An 18,114-nucleotide genomic window follows, 5' to 3' on the forward strand; every position below is an offset into this window, starting at 1 on the left:
ATGCTAACATTGTATGAGGTTTTTTATGGATATTTGATTGGCAATGATATCAGACTCCGCAATTTTCATTTTGTCATATTCTGCTCTGTTACAACATTTACACATTTTAAAATTTAAATTGCAGTTTTTGAACTGATAGAAAATTATGAGCAGAACTTATTTAGGATGGTAACTTACATTGTGCAGTTGGGGTGACTCCCTTTGTAGTAGGTTCTGTAGCCCCAGCTTGTGTGGTTGGAGCACTGGTGGTGGCTGGGGGGCTCAAGCAATCATTTTCCGGCAACTTTTCACAATCCAAATGAAGTAGGTAGGGGCAGAATGAATTTAATTCTGATAATAAGAAAAAAAATGATACAGGTTTTAAAGTTGACATAATTTTTGACAATGCCTTATATATTAGCATTACATTTATTCTTTAAATGTATTGTTTAAAAGCTATCAATAAAAGAGTGAGTTATGCTGACCTTCACAATATTTTTTACACGGATATTGAAGCTTATATCCTTGCTCGCATTTTGGAAAAAAACTTCCACACAAGAAAAACTTTGACTGGCTATAACAATCTGAATAAAGTGTTTGATTCGTATAAGTTTCAAACATCATTATTGCTTCAGCAATTGAGTTTGTGAATAAAGTCCTCTCAGAAGTTACATTAAAACCTTCATCTGCGCAAAATCTGTAGTTCAGAGTCACACAGGCCTCTGAAACATGTGCAAATAAGATTAGAATTTTGTTGATAAATAAGAAAGCATTTTAAAAATCATGTTTACAGTAAAAAATGGTAAATCATGGTCAGGGATGTTTCAAATGTATTTCCTTCTATTAAATATTTGTAACATTTTAAAATTTACCTAAAGGTGGGATTTCTGTTGTACTGGGCGTAGTTGTGACCTCATACTTAGGTGGAATGCATTGTGGGTATGATTTGTTGTAACCAATAAAATCTGCACAGTTATAAGAATATGGCATATACTCTCCACATTTGGCAACAGCATCTGAAATCCATTTATTAAAAATTAATATTGAAGAAAAAAATGAACAATTGTCAAAGTGCGGTTCTTTGATTTACTAACAGTGTTCCTAGGTTACTGTTGGTCTTAAACTGCTGTTTGATTTCAGAAATGTTTTATTGGTCTTAGAATTTGAAAAAACGAGTTTAACCTTCACAGGTCTCTGAACAGGGAAGATATTCACCAATGATGTCTTCATCACATTGCGGGAAATATATGCCACAGAAAAATGAAAGATCTTTAGTACAATTTTCCACCAGACTTCTTTGAGAAAATGACAAAAACTCCTGTGGAAGTAAGATTTATAAGTTAATATATTAAAAATGGACAATCAGATTGAAAAAGGTACTTCATTTTTTTTAAATACATTGTTTTATATTAGAAATATATTGAAACTTTATTTTAAGACAAAAAAAGTAGGTGGCAATATTTAATACAACTAAATAAGAAAGGTTTTTTGTGATTAATACTTTACGATTAGAAAATTCACGGAAACTAAAAATAATAATTCAATGTTTATACTATTACCTTTATCAAACATTCTATATCATCACAAAAATCAGTTTTAGGCATATAGGTTCTTGTGAAGCCAAAATCATTACACAAAGGAAAGTCAAACTGTATACAGCTGGCTGCATAAAGCAAAACATACATTTTGGATTACATCAAGAAGAAACAATCAAGAAGTAACAATCACATTTCTAACATATATATATATATATATATATATATATATATATATATATATATATATATATATATATATATATATATATATATATATATATATATATATATATATATAACAATATAACTAAATATTTCTTGAATATATTTCATAATTTTCTGAGTTCCATTAAACTCAATCAGATACATAGTTTTTCAGATACTTGGCTTGTAATGGAAAATACTAGAATGAAGCTTTTTAAAATATTAGGATTCCACATATGTTTGGATTAAAAAGAAAACAGGATTATTTTAGAAAGCAATCTAACAGAAGGTAATTTATCAAGTGGATTAGGTTTATTCAAAGAAACACGGACCATTTAATTACACGAGATATTTTCAAAAGAAAGGAAAAACTAATTTAAAACAATTATATATTAAATAAAGGAAGCTACTTACATAGTTCCATTGTTGTAGAGATGGGGGTTGTTGAAGTTGATGATGTTGTAGTTGATGTTGTTGTAGTTGATGTTGAAGTTGTAGTTGATGTTGAGGTTGATGTAGTTGTGGACGTAGGTGTAGAACTTAAAGTTGAAGTTGTGGTTGCTGGTGTTGTTGATGTAGTTGTTGATGTTGTTGATGTAGTTGTTGATGGTGTTGATGTGAAGCTGGGTGAAGCTAAACAGTCTGTACGAGGGTACTGATCACACACAAGAGGCCACCCAGCCAAATCTCCACACTCGTCTTTCACAACTGTAGAACAGATACAAACTTTGGATACAAAAACCTGTGGTGATTATCCCTGGGACTTAATGACTCAAATGTTTTAGATTTTATTTATTTATTTAGATTTTAATTTAGATTTTATTTACTCAAAGCACCAAAATAAATATTATAATATATTTCAGTCGCATTTTATACACAGGATATTTAAAAAAAATTTTTTTTACAATATTTTATTTAAATTTGTCTTTGCTGATAAAGAAACAACGATTACCTTTAATTTAATTATATTTAAGAGCACCGTAAATCAAGCCTCAGTTACTTATTATAAATTTTTAATTTTGAATCATCTTTAAAGCTGTCAATTTTGGTTAATTAAAAAAAAAAATAAAGGTTCATTACACAGGTCAATTTTAGTTTTCCAAGTTAAAAGATGCCATCAATTTTAAAAAGTTTTAAAGTCTTACCTCTACAAAAGGAATCACAGGGGTAAAGAGGTGCTGAGTTTTTACATGAAGGAAACAACATGGAACACAAGAAAATGAAAGATGAATCTGAACAGCTTTTCGGCCTTTGGGACCCTGAGAGTTCGTTGAATTTATTGATTGCTTCTTGAGGGTGGGTGTGTTGTAGAAAATTAGGCAGATAAAAACTGGACGTTCCAAGATAAGACTGGCACTGTTCAATTGTCAGGGGCAAGCAGCGACCTGAAAATAGTTAAACAGTCATTTCTTCAAATGTCAAATCAGATTAATACAAGAAAATAAACAGTGAAAGTCATTTCTTCTGTGTATGTCAAATGAGATTAATACAAGAAAATAAACAGTGGAAGTCATTTCTTCTATGTATGTCAAAAATACAAGAAAATAAACAGTGGAAGTCATTTCTTCTATGTATGTCAAAAATACAAGAAAATAAACAGTGGAAGTCATTTCTTCTATGTATGTCAAAAATACAAGAAAATAAACAGTGGAAGTCATTTCTTCTATGTATGTCAAAAATACAAGAAAATAAACAGTGGAAGTCATTTCTTCTATGTATGTCAAAAATACAAGAAAATAAACAGTGGAAGTCATTTCTTCTATGTATGTCAAAAATACAAGAAAATAAACAGTGGAAGTCATTTCTTCTATGTATGTCAAAAATACAAGAAAATAAACAGTGGAAGTCATTTCTTCTATGTATGTCAAAAATACAAGAAAATAAACAGTGGAAGTCATTTCTTCTATGTATGTCAAAAATACAAGAAAATAAACAGTGGAAGTCATTTCTTCTATGTATGTCAAAAATACAAGAAAATAAACAGCGAAAGTCATTTCTTCTATGTATGTCAAAAATACAAGAAAATAAACAGCGAAAGTCATTTCTTCTATGTATGTCAAAAATACAAGAAAATAAACAGCGAAAGTCATTTCTTCTATGTATGTCAAAAATACAAGAAAATAAACAGCGAAAGTCATTTCTTCTATGTATGTCAAAAATACAAGAAAATAAACAGCGAAAGTCATTTCTTCTGTGTATGTCAAAAATACAAGAAATAAACAGTGAAAGTAATTTCTTCTGTGTATGTCAAAAATACAAGAAAATAAACAGTGAAAGTAATTTCTTCTGTGTATGTCAAATCAGATTAATACAAGAAAATAAACAGCGAAAGTAATTTCTTCTATGTATGTCAAAAATACAAGAAAATAAACAGTGAAAGTAATTTCTTCTGTGTATGTCAAATCAGATTAATACAAGGAAATAAACAGTAAAAGTCTTTTCTTCTGTGTATGTCAAAAATACATGAAAATAAACACACGGAAAGTTATTTCTTTTATGCATTTCAAAATAGATTAGTACAAAAAAAAAATAAACACAGTAAATCTTTCTATCTACCTCTGTTTCCCAATAAATAAATTAATTAAAAGAGTCCTATAAAAAACTCAAATTTAGGATTTAAAAAAACCACAATGCTGGCCTCGAGTGAGGATGTTTTTAATGAATTAAATAAATGAGCATAAAGGTGAGAGAACTGACCAGAAATTGTTGTTGTAGAGGTTGTTGAAGTTGATTCAGTTTGTGGTGATGACATGGTTGATGTGAAAGGAGTGGTCACTGTTGATTCAGTCACTGGAATGTTTTCTAAACAAATAAAAATATAAATATCATGAAAAATGTGTTACACTAAATCAAATATTGAGGTATTACATATACAAGTGTATGTATGTGTGTCGATATCTGAATATGTAAACATCTGTGTATGTACATGGATCTGTGTGTAGAAGGGTAGAAGAAGAAGAACATGTCCTACCTAGAATCACAACAGTTTCTGACAAGATTGACAGAACTAAGTTCCCTGCATTTTCCACAACCTGTTGGCGCAAAATTCTTTGGACGGTTTTTGCCAACACAATATCTGAGACATCTTGATTAAATTCTTCAAGCAGTCGCAAACTTCGCTTGAAGTTTAGTTTAAAAAACAATATTGTATTGTTGACGCTGTGGGGAAGAATAAAAATGTACCATTTATAGCGTAACATTTTATTTTTACCATTTTTAGCATAACATAACATTTTACTCTTTAGGGCATAACATTTCATTTTCCATTTATAGCATTACATTACAATTTTAAAACAATTTTTAACAAACTAGATTTAACAAAGGTAGCCTACTAAGTGCTATAACAGAGCAGTGAAAAAAAAAATTTTTTTTGCTAGTGAACTTACTATCTTTATAATATGCATAGATCACAAAAATAGGTGAACTCTACTTTACCTGCCCTATTAACTGTCAGCTCTGTACTTCAATGAACTAGTAAAAATTATTTTTAAAATGGAAGCCCACGTGATTTTAAAATGTAATGGCTAGAGAAGCATAAGAAAAAGTTACCTTAAATTACTAAATGTTGCTTTTATGAATGAGCTGTGCAATGTTGATGAATTTAAGATGATTTCAATCTGTTGATAATAAATCAGTTTAAAAAACAATGAGTTTCAAAGCTTTCTGATAAAAAAAAGAATAGTTTATTTGAATTAACATGTAGTGTGCTTTTAAAAAATGTGTTAAAAACAACGAATAATTGGAGTCGTACACAGAACAAAAGGGGAGGCTACTGTGTTCTTTACAAATAAGGGACACAACAATGACATTTTTAAAATGACTTACGTCATGTGAAAAGATTTCGCTGAGTTCCACCGTAGTGCCTGACCAAGGTTTGGACAAAGCTAGATGGCCGTAGTATTCAATTTCTGCAGTGAAAAAAACACTGGACATTGTATAGGGTTATTTTACAACGTTGCATGAATACCAATTATAATAAAATGTCATTATTCTTTTTTTTTCTGTCAAGAAAGCTCTGTCAGTAGTCTGTGTCGTCATCAAAATTGAGCTTATCCATATAATAAAGGCATAGATGGCCGTGCCCCCTCCCCATCGTCGTAAAAAGGCACTTAAAATGACATCTCATAATGCACCACGTCCTCAAATTTCAGTTGTTTTTAACCTCGATTTGTTTTTCAATCTCGTAAACTATTCAGCCTTTGTTAAACCAACCTTGAGTACATTCATCCATTTCTATTACAATTTACAAAATGCCTGTAAAAACTTGAAATATCGGCTAAAATTTAGTTTCTAACATAACTATTCTAAAATGCATAAGTGTGTCGTCACAAGTTCTACCACCGTTAAGGTTGAGTCCAAGTTCAGGTTAAAAAAAAAAGAAATAGGGTCGTCCATAAATGACGTCACACTCGTAGGGGGGCCCGTAATTTTGTGACGGTGTGTGATGAGGGGGAGGGGGGGGGGTTAGATGGTGCGAAGTCACACTTTTGCATTATAAAAAGCAATGTTAGAAAACGAATTTTAGACGTTATTTCGCGTTTTAAAAATCTGTTTTAGTAAATTGCAATAGGAATTGATCAAAATATTCTATTTTGACAGACTTCAGATAAGATTTTAGAAAAATATCGATGTTTGAAAAAAAATTCAACTGCAATTTTGAGGGGGGGGGGGGGTTGTAGGCTGAGGTGTGACGTCATTTTAGGGGTGGGTCTGGCTTTTTGTGACGACCTGTGACGGAGGGGAGGGGGGGGGAGGTAAAAATCGTCCTAAAAAGCGTGACGTGATTTATGGATAACCCCAATAGCCAAGAGCCGGTTGAATTTCTCCCTTGTAATAATTTTTTTTAATGTAGTACTAATAATTCAATAAAATTATAACAATAAAATGGTTTATTGCATTAGGGGGTTGGCCATACATAACATCACGCAATGATAATCGATTATATCCCCCCCCCCCACCCCCCTGTTGTCTTCACACAATAAAGTCTGTCCCCTCCAATAACAATAACGCCACCAAGCTCCGCCCTGCCCCATGAAATAAACACACACGACTTAAGTAAACGAACTGTTTTTAATAGTCTAACGTTGGTTAGGTAGCCTGGACCTGCTTAAGGTAAAATTTACTTACCTTGGGTTAGATTGGATGATGATGATGATGCTGGGGAAAACAATTTTAATTAATTAGGCTTCATTAGGCCAATAATTAGGGTTCAAATAATCAATAATTAGGGTTGAATGAGCTAATGAAGATTGATAAACCGAGGTTTTATGATAACTGTTAGATAGTTTTAAAATTAGGACCCACACATTATAATTTTACTCAACTAGTGGGCACACGACGAAAAATAAAGCATCTATAACATGAGAGAAATTGTTTGGTTTAGGCATGGTTAGGTACCGTGAGATTAGTTAGGCAAAAGATTAATTATTAATTAGGTTCCCAACTAGGTGTGGTCTCCTCAAGATACCCACAGAAAGACATGGGCAATTAGCCACACAGGCAGGCCATTTAGACACATAAGCACACATACAGACACACAGTCACATACATACAGACACAGTCACGCGACACACATACAGACACACACAGTCAGACACATACAGACAGCCACACACATACAGACACAGCCACACATATACAGACACACAGCCACACGCATACAGACACAGTCACACACATACAGACACACACATACAGACACAATCACACACATACAGCCACACAGCCGCATACATACAGAAAGACAGACAGAGAAAAAGACGTGGAGAGAGAGATACACTTATATAGACAGCAACACACAGAGCCGGCCACACACACAGCCAACCACACACACACAGCCAACCGCACACACACAGCCAACCGCACACACACAGCCAACCGCACACACACAGCCAACCACACACACACAGCCAAACACACACACACAGCCAACCACACACACACACAGCCAACCACACACACACACACAGCCAACCACACACACAGCCAACCAAACACACAGCCAACCAAACACACAGCCAACCACACACACAGCCAACCACACACACAGCCAACCACACACACAGTCAACCACACACACAGCCACACACACACAGCCACACACACAGCCAGCCACACACAGATAGCCACACACACAGCCAACCACACACAACCAACCACACACAGCCAACCACACACAGCCAGCCACACACACAGAGTCGGCCACACTTACACACAGCCAACCACACACACACAGACGACCAACCCCACACCCCCACCTACCAGGTTTATTTACAAAGATGACGGCGAGCGCGATGCCCACAGCCAGGCCAAGCAGGACGACGACGGCAGCGACGATGAGCACCAAACACGGGCATGTCAACTTCCGGCTGACCCAGCTCTTCTTCAGCTCCAGGCTCGGGGCGGTGCCTGGTGTGGGTGGGGGCGGGACAATTGTGTTCTCTTTGGGAAATTCCTTCTCGTTGGCGAACACGTCATCGTCGTCTGGGAGGGGGTAGATTTTGTAGGTGTCGCCGTTAGGGGAGCTAGGGGAGGTGGGGGAGTGGGGGGAGCGGGATTCAATGGAGGAAAAACGCTGTGGAGAAATAAAATGTGGATTTAGAAAAGCTGGATATTGTAAAATGTGGATTTAGAAAAGCTGGATATTGTAAAATGTGGATTTAGAAAAGCTGGATATTGTAAAATGCGGATTTAGAAAAGCTGGATATTTTAAAATGTGGATTTAGAAAAGCTGGATATTGTAAAATGTGGATTTAGAAAAGCTGGATATTGTAAAATGTGGATTTAGAAAAGCTGGGTATTGTAAAATGTGGATCAAGAAAAGCTGGATATTGGAAAATGGGAATTTAAAAAATCTGGATATTGTAAAATGTGGATTTAAAAAAACTGGATTTGTAGAATGATAATCAAGAAAAACTGGATTTGTAAAATGTTAATCAAGAAAATCTGGATATTGTAAAATGTGGATCAAGAAAATCTGGATTTGTAAAATGTTAATCAAGAAAAACTGGATATTGTAAAATGTGAATCAAGAAAATCTGGATATTGTGAAATGTGAATCAAGAAAAGATGGAAATTGTAAAATGTGAATCAAGAAAATCTGGATGTGTAAAATGTTAATCAAGATAAATAGCGTATTGTAACATGTGAATAAAATGAACGCTGACATAACACCAACATATATATTTTCTTGTTAACGGTCTGAAGGTCAATAGGTCAGACAAAGAACGGTTGGTCGCCTTTATAATTATAGACTAGCAATTCATGAACAATGAGTATTGTTACAAATTAGCTAGAAGGTTTAGATTTTGTACAATATTTGTAAAGAAATAGCTAAAAGTTTCGAAATTGTGAAAAATAGTTACAGATATATCTACAATATTGTTACAAATTACGGTAAAATACTGTTACAAATTACGGTAAAATACTATTAAAATTAGGGTAAAATATTGTAACAGATATAGATACAATATTGCTACAGATTAATGAGATTATGGTACAATATTGTTACAGATATAGATATATTGTTACAGATAAATCTACAGTATTGTTATAGTTTATGATACAATACTGTTACAGATATATCTACAATATTGTTACAGATATAGCTACAATGTTGTTACAGATAAATCTAGAATGTTTATATAGGTGCAGGGGAATAGGTAGGTCGCAGATTGATGTCAATTAAGTGGCCTAAACAATGGGGTCAGCGGTGATAACACAACATAAACCCCCGAGAAAACAATCCATAGTAAAATGGTCAGGGACCATATTATTGGGAACCATAACAAGAAAGAGTCAGTGAGTGGTTTTTTTTTTTTATTATGGATCCGGAAAGTTCCGTCGTACAATTTTGTCTGTGGTGTGGTGATGAAACACTTTTGCATTTTAAAAAGTTTAGACACTGAATTTTAGAAGTTATTTTTTTTTAAGTTGTAATAAAAAAAAATTGATTGATAGATGCTCTGCTTAATGTTGACCAAGCTCAGAAACTATTTTAGAAAATTAAATTGATGTTTCTAAAAAAAATTAATAAATTCGATTTTTTTTTGGGGGGGGGGGGGGGGGGAGGGTTGTAGGCATAGGTGTGATGGTGTGATGTAATTTTTGGGGTGTGGTGGGGGTGGGGGTCTGTCATCGTGTGGCGATGGTGAGGAGGTAGGGAGATAAAAAAAACTTTAAAAAACGTAAGGTCACTGTGTTTGACACTTAAGACTATAATGTCACCAGCACTAGAGTAGCAGCAAGCTAGCTAGCGAGGCGGGAGTGGCTATCCTACATATCAGTGGTTCTTAATCTGGGTTCGATCGAACCCCAGAGGTTCGGTTAGTCAGTATCAGGGGTTCGCCGGGGGTCAAGACACAAACCCGACTCAAAAGTCTGGCGATCGGATTTTGTCAGTACGGCCGATAGGACTAGTAAGAATGGTTCGGTGTATGCGCATCAAAACTAGTGGGGTTCGTTAACTCTAAAAAAAATTCATAAAAAACGTTTTAATAACAAGCTTTTATGTAATGATGCACTAAAAAGTAGAAAATAAATTATAGACTACTATTTAAATAACTATAAAGAAAAGCGTGGGTCACTATAGTATCTATTGGATACCTTTACTAATGTTAAGGAAGACACCCACGCTTTTCTTTATAGTTATTTAAATAGTAGTCTATAATTTATTTTCTACTTTTTAGTGCATCATTACATAAAAGCTTGTTATTAAAACGTTTTTTATGAATTTTTTTTCAGTACTTTACATGTTTTATCTACAATAGAGTTACATGACTAAAAACCATTGCGCGCCTACTGAATATCACGTTCAGTAGGCGCGCAATGGTTTTTGAACGCAGCCATCACGTGGTCGTGATGGCGCAGCTATTGATGACGCGTGTTGTGTGGTTGGCTAGACATGCCTACTAATTCAGTCCAAATTTTAATTAAATCATAAAAAATTAATTAGGCATCCAATTAAGTCAAATTTAGTTTCAGATTGCATTGTCTTCATGTCTTGACCCACGTGCCAACTGTGAATCGTATCGGTCAAGTAGAACTGTCCGAATTTTCACTCCTGCGTTTCCGTCTAGACAGACAGACAGAGGAAGTGAGTTAAATAAAAGCTTGTAAAAAATTCATAAAAAACGTTTTAATAACAAGCTTTTATGTAATGATGCACTAAAAAGTAGAAAATAAATTATAGACTACTATTTAAATAACTATAAAGAAAAGCGTGGGTCACTTTAGTATCTATTGGATACCTTTACTAATGTTAAGGAAGACACCCACGCTTTTCTTTATAGTTATTTAAATAGTAGTCTATAATTTATTTTCTACTTTTTAGTGCATCATTACATAAAAGCTTGTTATTAAAACGTTTTTTATGAATTTTTTTTCAGTACTTTACATGTTTTATCTACAATAGAGTTACATGACTAAAAACCATTGCGCGCCTACTGAATATCACGTTCAGTAGGCGCGCAATGGTTTTTGAACGCAGCCATTACGTGGTCGTGATGGCGCAGCTATTGATGACGCGTGTGGTGTGGTTGGCTAGACATGCCTACTAATTCGGTCCAAATTTTAATTAATTCATAAAAAATTAATTAGGCATCCAATTAAGTCAAATTTAGTTTCAGATTGCATTGTCTTCATGTCTTGACCCACGTGTCAAATGTGAATCGTATCGGTCAAGTAGAACTGTCCGAATTTTCACTCCTGCGTTTCCGTCTAGACAGACAGACAGAGGAAGTGAGTTAAATAAAAGCTTGTAATGTAAAATGTTAATCAAGAAAAACTGGATATTGTAAAATGTGAATCAAGAAAATCTGGATATTGTGAAATGTGAATCAAGAAAAGATGGAAATTGTAAAATGTGAATCAAGAAAATCTGGATGTGTAAAATGTTAATCAAGATAAATAGCGTATTGTAACATGTGAATAAAATGAACGCTGACATAACACCAACATATATATTTTCTTGTTAACGGTCTGAAGGTCAATAGGTCAGACAAAGAACGGTTGGTCGCCTTTATAATTATAGACTAGCAATTCATGAACAATGAGTATTGTTACAAATTAGCTAGAAGGTTTAGATTTTGTACAATATTTGTAAAGAAATAGCTAAAAGTTTCGAAATTGTGAAAAATAGTTACAGATATATCTACAATATTGTTACAAATTACGGTAAAATACTGTTACAAATTACGGTAAAATACTATTAAAATTAGGGTAAAATATTGTAACAGATATAGATACAATATTGCTACAGATTAATGAGATTATGGTACAATATTGTTACAGATATAGATATATTGTTACAGATAAATCTACAGTATTGTTATAGTTTATGATACAATACTGTTACAGATATATCTACAATATTGTTACAGATATAGCTACAATGTTGTTACAGATAAATCTAGAATGTTTATATAGGTGCAGGGGAATAGGTAGGTCGCAGATTGATGTCAATTAAGTGGCCTAAACAATGGGGTCAGCGGTGATAACACAACATAAACCCCCGAGAAAACAATCCATAGTAAAATGGTCAGGGACCATATTATTGGGAACCATAACAAGAAAGAGTCAGTGAGTGGTTTTTTTTTTTTTATTATGGATCCGGAAAGTTCCGTCGTACAATTTTGTCTGTGGTGTGGTGATGAAACACTTTTGCATTTTAAAAAGTTTAGACACTGAATTTTAGAAGTTATTTTTTTTTAAGTTGTAATAAAAAAAAATTGATTGATAGATGCTCTGCTTAATGTTGACCAAGCTCAGAAACTATTTTAGAAAATTAAATTGATGTTTCTAAAAAAAATTAATAAATTCGATTTTTTTTTGGGGGGGGGGGGGGGGGGGAGGGTTGTAGGCATAGGTGTGATGGTGTGATGTAATTTTTGGGGTGTGGTGGGGGTGGGGGTCTGTCATCGTGTGGCGATGGTGAGGAGGTAGGGAGATAAAAAAAACTTTAAAAAACGTAAGGTCACTGTGTTTGACACTTAAGACTATAATGTCACCAGCACTAGAGTAGCAGCAAGCTAGCTAGCGAGGCGGGAGTGGCTATCCTACATATCAGTGGTTCTTAATCTGGGTTCGATCGAACCCCAGAGGTTCGGTTAGTCAGTATCAGGGGTTCGCCGGGGGTCAAGACACAAACCCGACTCAAAAGTCTGGCGATCGGATTTTGTCAGTACGGCCGATAGGACTAGTAAGAATGGTTCGGTGTATGCGCATCAAAACTAGTGGGGTTCGTTAACTCTAAAAAAAATTCATAAAAAACGTTTTAATAACAAGCTTTTATGTAATGATGCACTAAAAAGTAGAAAATAAATTATAGACTACTATTTAAATAACTATAAAGAAAAGCGTGGGTCACTATAGTATCTATTGGATACCTTTACTAATGTTAAGGAAGACACCCACGCTTTTCTTTATAGTTATTTAAATAGTAGTCTATAATTTATTTTCTACTTTTTAGTGCATCATTACATAAAAGCTTGTTATTAAAACGTTTTTTATGAATTTTTTTTCAGTACTTTACATGTTTTATCTACAATAGAGTTACATGACTAAAAACCATTGCGCGCCTACTGAATATCACGTTCAGTAGGCGCGCAATGGTTTTTGAACGCAGCCATCACGTGGTCGTGATGGCGCAGCTATTGATGACGCGTGTTGTGTGGTTGGCTAGACATGCCTACTAATTCAGTCCAAATTTTAATTAAATCATAAAAAATTAATTAGGCATCCAATTAAGTCAAATTTAGTTTCAGATTGCATTGTCTTCATGTCTTGACCCACGTGCCAACTGTGAATCGTATCGGTCAAGTAGAACTGTCCGAATTTTCACTCCTGCGTTTCCGTCTAGACAGACAGACAGAGGAAGTGAGTTAAATAAAAGCTTGTAAAAAATTCATAAAAAACGTTTTAATAACAAGCTTTTATGTAATGATGCACTAAAAAGTAGAAAATAAATTATAGACTACTATTTAAATAACTATAAAGAAAAGCGTGGGTCACTTTAGTATCTATTGGATACCTTTACTAATGTTAAGGAAGACACCCACGCTTTTCTTTATAGTTATTTAAATAGTAGTCTATAATTTATTTTCTACTTTTTAGTGCATCATTACATAAAAGCTTGTTATTAAAACGTTTTTTATGAATTTTTTTTCAGTACTTTACATGTTTTATCTACAATAGAGTTACATGACTAAAAACCATTGCGCGCCTACTGAATATCACGTTCAGTAGGCGCGCAATGGTTTTTGAACGCAGCCATTACGTGGTCGTGATGGCGCAGCTATTGATGACGCGTGTGGTGTGGTTGGCTAGACATGCCTACTAATTCGGTCCAAATTTTAATTAATTCATAAAAAATTAATTAGGCATCCAATTAAGTCAAATTTAGTTTCAGATTGCATTGTCTTCATGTCTTGACCCACGTGTCAAATGTGAATCGTATCGGTCAAGTAGAACTGTCCGAATTTTCACTCCTGCGTTTCCGTCTAGACAGACAGACAGAGGAAGTGAGTTAAATAAAAGCTTGTAATGTAAAATGTTAATCAAGAAAAACTGGATATTGTAAAATGTGAATCAAGAAAATCTGGATATTGTGAAATGTGAATCAAGAAAAGATGGAAATTGTAAAATGTGAATCAAGAAAATCTGGATGTGTAAAATGTTAATCAAGATAAATAGCGTATTGTAACATGTGAATAAAATGAACGCTGACATAACACCAACATATATATTTTCTTGTTAACGGTCTGAAGGTCAATAGGTCAGACAAAGAACGGTTGGTCGCCTTTATAATTATAGACTAGCAATTCATGAACAATGAGTATTGTTACAAATTAGCTAGAAGGTTTAGATTTTGTACAATATTTGTAAAGAAATAGCTAAAAGTTTCGAAATTGTGAAAAATAGTTACAGATATATCTACAATATTGTTACAAATTACGGTAAAATACTGTTACAAATTACGGTAAAATACTATTAAAATTAGGGTAAAATATTGTAACAGATATAGATACAATATTGCTACAGATTAATGAGATTATGGTACAATATTGTTACAGATATAGATATATTGTTACAGATAAATCTACAGTATTGTTATAGTTTATGATACAATACTGTTACAGATATATCTACAATATTGTTACAGATATAGCTACAATGTTGTTACAGATAAATCTAGAATGTTTATATAGGTGCAGGGGAATAGGTAGGTCGCAGATTGATGTCAATTAAGTGGCCTAAACAATGGGGTCAGCGGTGATAACACAACATAAACCCCCGAGAAAACAATCCATAGTAAAATGGTCAGGGACCATATTATTGGGAACCATAACAAGAAAGAGTCAGTGAGTGGTTTTTTTTTTTTATTATGGATCCGGAAAGTTCCGTCGTACAATTTTGTCTGTGGTGTGGTGATGAAACACTTTTGCATTTTAAAAAGTTTAGACACTGAATTTTAGAAGTTATTTTTTTTTAAGTTGTAATAAAAAAAAATTGATTGATAGATGCTCTGCTTAATGTTGACCAAGCTCAGAAACTATTTTAGAAAATTAAATTGATGTTTCTAAAAAAAATTAATAAATTCGATTTTTTTTGGGGGGGGGGGGGGGGGGGGGAGGGTTGTAGGCATAGGTGTGATGGTGTGATGTAATTTTTGGGGTGTGGTGGGGGTGGGGGTCTGTCATCGTGTGGCGATGGTGAGGAGGTAGGGAGATAAAAAAAACTTTAAAAAACGTAAGGTCACTGTGTTTGACACTTAAGACTATAATGTCACCAGCACTAGAGTAGCAGCAAGCTAGCTAGCGAGGCGGGAGTGGCTATCCTACATATCAGTGGTTCTTAATCTGGGTTCGATCGAACCCCAGAGGTTCGGTTAGTCAGTATCAGGGGTTCGCCGGGGGTCAAGACACAAACCCGACTCAAAAGTCTGGCGATCGGATTTTGTCAGTACGGCCGATAGGACTAGTAAGAATGGTTCGGTGTATGCGCATCAAAACTAGTGGGGTTCGTTAACTCTAAAAAAAATTCATAAAAAACGTTTTAATAACAAGCTTTTATGTAATGATGCACTAAAAAGTAGAAAATAAATTATAGACTACTATTTAAATAACTATAAAGAAAAGCGTGGGTCACTATAGTATCTATTGGATACCTTTACTAATGTTAAGGAAGACACCCACGCTTTTCTTTATAGTTATTTAAATAGTAGTCTATAATTTATTTTCTACTTTTTAGTGCATCATTACATAAAAGCTTGTTATTAAAACGTTTTTTATGAATTTTTTTTCAGTACTTTACATGTTTTATCTACAATAGAGTTACATGACTAAAAACCATTGCGCGCCTACTGAATATCACGTTCAGTAGGCGCGCAATGGTTTTTGAACGCAGCCATCACGTGGTCGTGATGGCGCAGCTATTGATGACGCGTGTTGTGTGGTTGGCTAGACATGCCTACTAATTCAGTCCAAATTTTAATTAAATCATAAAAAATTAATTAGGCATCCAATTAAGTCAAATTTAGTTTCAGATTGCATTGTCTTCATGTCTTGACCCACGTGCCAACTGTGAATCGTATCGGTCAAGTAGAACTGTCCGAATTTTCACTCCTGCGTTTCCGTCTAGACAGACAGACAGAGGAAGTGAGTTAAATAAAAGCTTGTAAAAAATTCATAAAAAACGTTTTAATAACAAGCTTTTATGTAATGATGCACTAAAAAGTAGAAAATAAATTATAGACTACTATTTAAATAACTATAAAGAAAAGCGTGGGTCACTTTAGTATCTATTGGATACCTTTACTAATGTTAAGGAAGACACCCACGCTTTTCTTTATAGTTATTTAAATAGTAGTCTATAATTTATTTTCTACTTTTTAGTGCATCATTACATAAAAGCTTGTTATTAAAACGTTTTTTATGAATTTTTTTTCAGTACTTTACATGTTTTATCTACAATAGAGTTACATGACTAAAAACCATTGCGCGCCTACTGAATATCACGTTCAGTAGGCGCGCAATGGTTTTTGAACGCAGCCATCACGTGGTCGTGATGGCGCAGCTATTGATGACGCGTGTTGTGTGGTTGGCTAGACATGCCTACTAATTCAGTCCAAATTTTAATTAAATCATAAAAAATTAATTAGGCATCCAATTAAGTCAAATTTAGTTTCAGATTGCATTGTCTTCATGTCTTGACCCACGTGCCAACTGTGAATCGTATCGGTCAAGTAGAACTGTCCGAATTTTCACTCCTGCGTTTCCGTCTAGACAGACAGACAGAGGAAGTGAGTTAAATAAAAGCTTGTAAAAAATTCATAAAAAACGTTTTAATAACAAGCTTTTATGTAATGATGCACTAAAAAGTAGAAAATAAATTATAGACTACTATTTAAATAACTATAAAGAAAAGCGTGGGTCACTTTAGTATCTATTGGATACCTTTACTAATGTTAAGGAAGACACCCACGCTTTTCTTTATAGTTATTTAAATAGTAGTCTATAATTTATTTTCTACTTTTTAGTGCATCATTACATAAAAGCTTGTTATTAAAACGTTTTTTATGAATTTTTTTTCAGTACTTTACATGTTTTATCTACAATAGAGTTACATGACTAAAAACCATTGCGCGCCTACTGAATATCACGTTCAGTAGGCGCGCAATGGTTTTTGAACGCAGCCATTACGTGGTCGTGATGGCGCAGCTATTGATGACGCGTGTGGTGTGGTTGGCTAGACATGCCTACTAATTCGGTCCAAATTTTAATTAATTCATAAAAAATTAATTAGGCATCCAATTAAGTCAAATTTAGTTTCAGATTGCATTGTCTTCATGTCTTGACCCACGTGTCAAATGTGAATCGTATCGGTCAAGTAGAACTGTCCGAATTTTCACTCCTGCGTTTCCGTCTAGACTCTAGACAGACAGACAGAGGAAGTGAGTTAAATAAAAGCTTGTAAAAAGGTTAAGAACCACTTCTGTGGATGGATTGTTAAATAATACGAGGCGGAAAGAGGAAAGATATGAAAAAAAGAATGGCCGATGGTTTCGGTTGTTCTCTTTGTGTACATGTGGTGGGGTGGTTGGGTTGATTGTGAATGCATGACGTGCGTTAATGAAGACAATAATCATTAGGTGGTAGGTCACGTGAGCTAATGTTTATGGACGAGTAATTAAATAATTAAAATAGCAACACACCTTTCTTAGGGTGGCCGAAGCCGGAGTTCTATACCTGGAGTGGATCATGAAAACTACAAGAGTTATCTGATACTGTCAAAAGTTATCTGTCACTGTCACGAGTTATCTGTCGATGACACGAGTTATCTGACACTGTCACTGACACGAGTTATCTGACACTGTCACAAGTTATCTGACACTGTC

General features: G+C 34.2%; 1 protein-coding gene across 8 annotated transcripts in view; it reads right to left on the reverse strand.

Moving 5' to 3' along the window:
• LOC131942299 (uncharacterized) overlaps positions 1–18,114 on the reverse strand; it is a 125,629-nt gene that overhangs the window by 27,843 nt on the left and 79,672 nt on the right. For all 8 annotated transcript variants that reach the window (XM_059302097.1, XM_059302098.1, XM_059302101.1 and 5 more), the window contains 13 exons: positions 7,983–8,295; positions 6,849–6,878; positions 5,547–5,629; positions 5,271–5,338; positions 4,693–4,880; positions 4,419–4,523; positions 2,867–3,106; positions 2,136–2,429; positions 1,539–1,642; positions 1,162–1,297; positions 852–995; positions 465–701; positions 178–330 (listed from right to left, as the gene is read on the reverse strand). In XM_059302097.1, the coding sequence (XP_059158080.1) occupies positions 178–330; positions 465–701; positions 852–995; positions 1,162–1,297; positions 1,539–1,642; positions 2,136–2,429; positions 2,867–3,106; positions 4,419–4,523; positions 4,693–4,880; positions 5,271–5,338; positions 5,547–5,629; positions 6,849–6,878; positions 7,983–8,295 (2,095 nt within the window). The remainder of the gene's footprint in view (positions 1–177; positions 331–464; positions 702–851; positions 996–1,161; positions 1,298–1,538; positions 1,643–2,135; positions 2,430–2,866; positions 3,107–4,418; positions 4,524–4,692; positions 4,881–5,270; positions 5,339–5,546; positions 5,630–6,848; positions 6,879–7,982; positions 8,296–18,114) is intronic.

This window comes from Physella acuta, unplaced genomic scaffold, assembly GCF_028476545.2.
Source record: "Physella acuta isolate Inbredline_101_S28 unplaced genomic scaffold, ASM2847654v3 ptg000398l, whole genome shotgun sequence".
Taxonomy (NCBI): Eukaryota; Metazoa; Mollusca; class Gastropoda; family Physidae; genus Physella; species Physella acuta.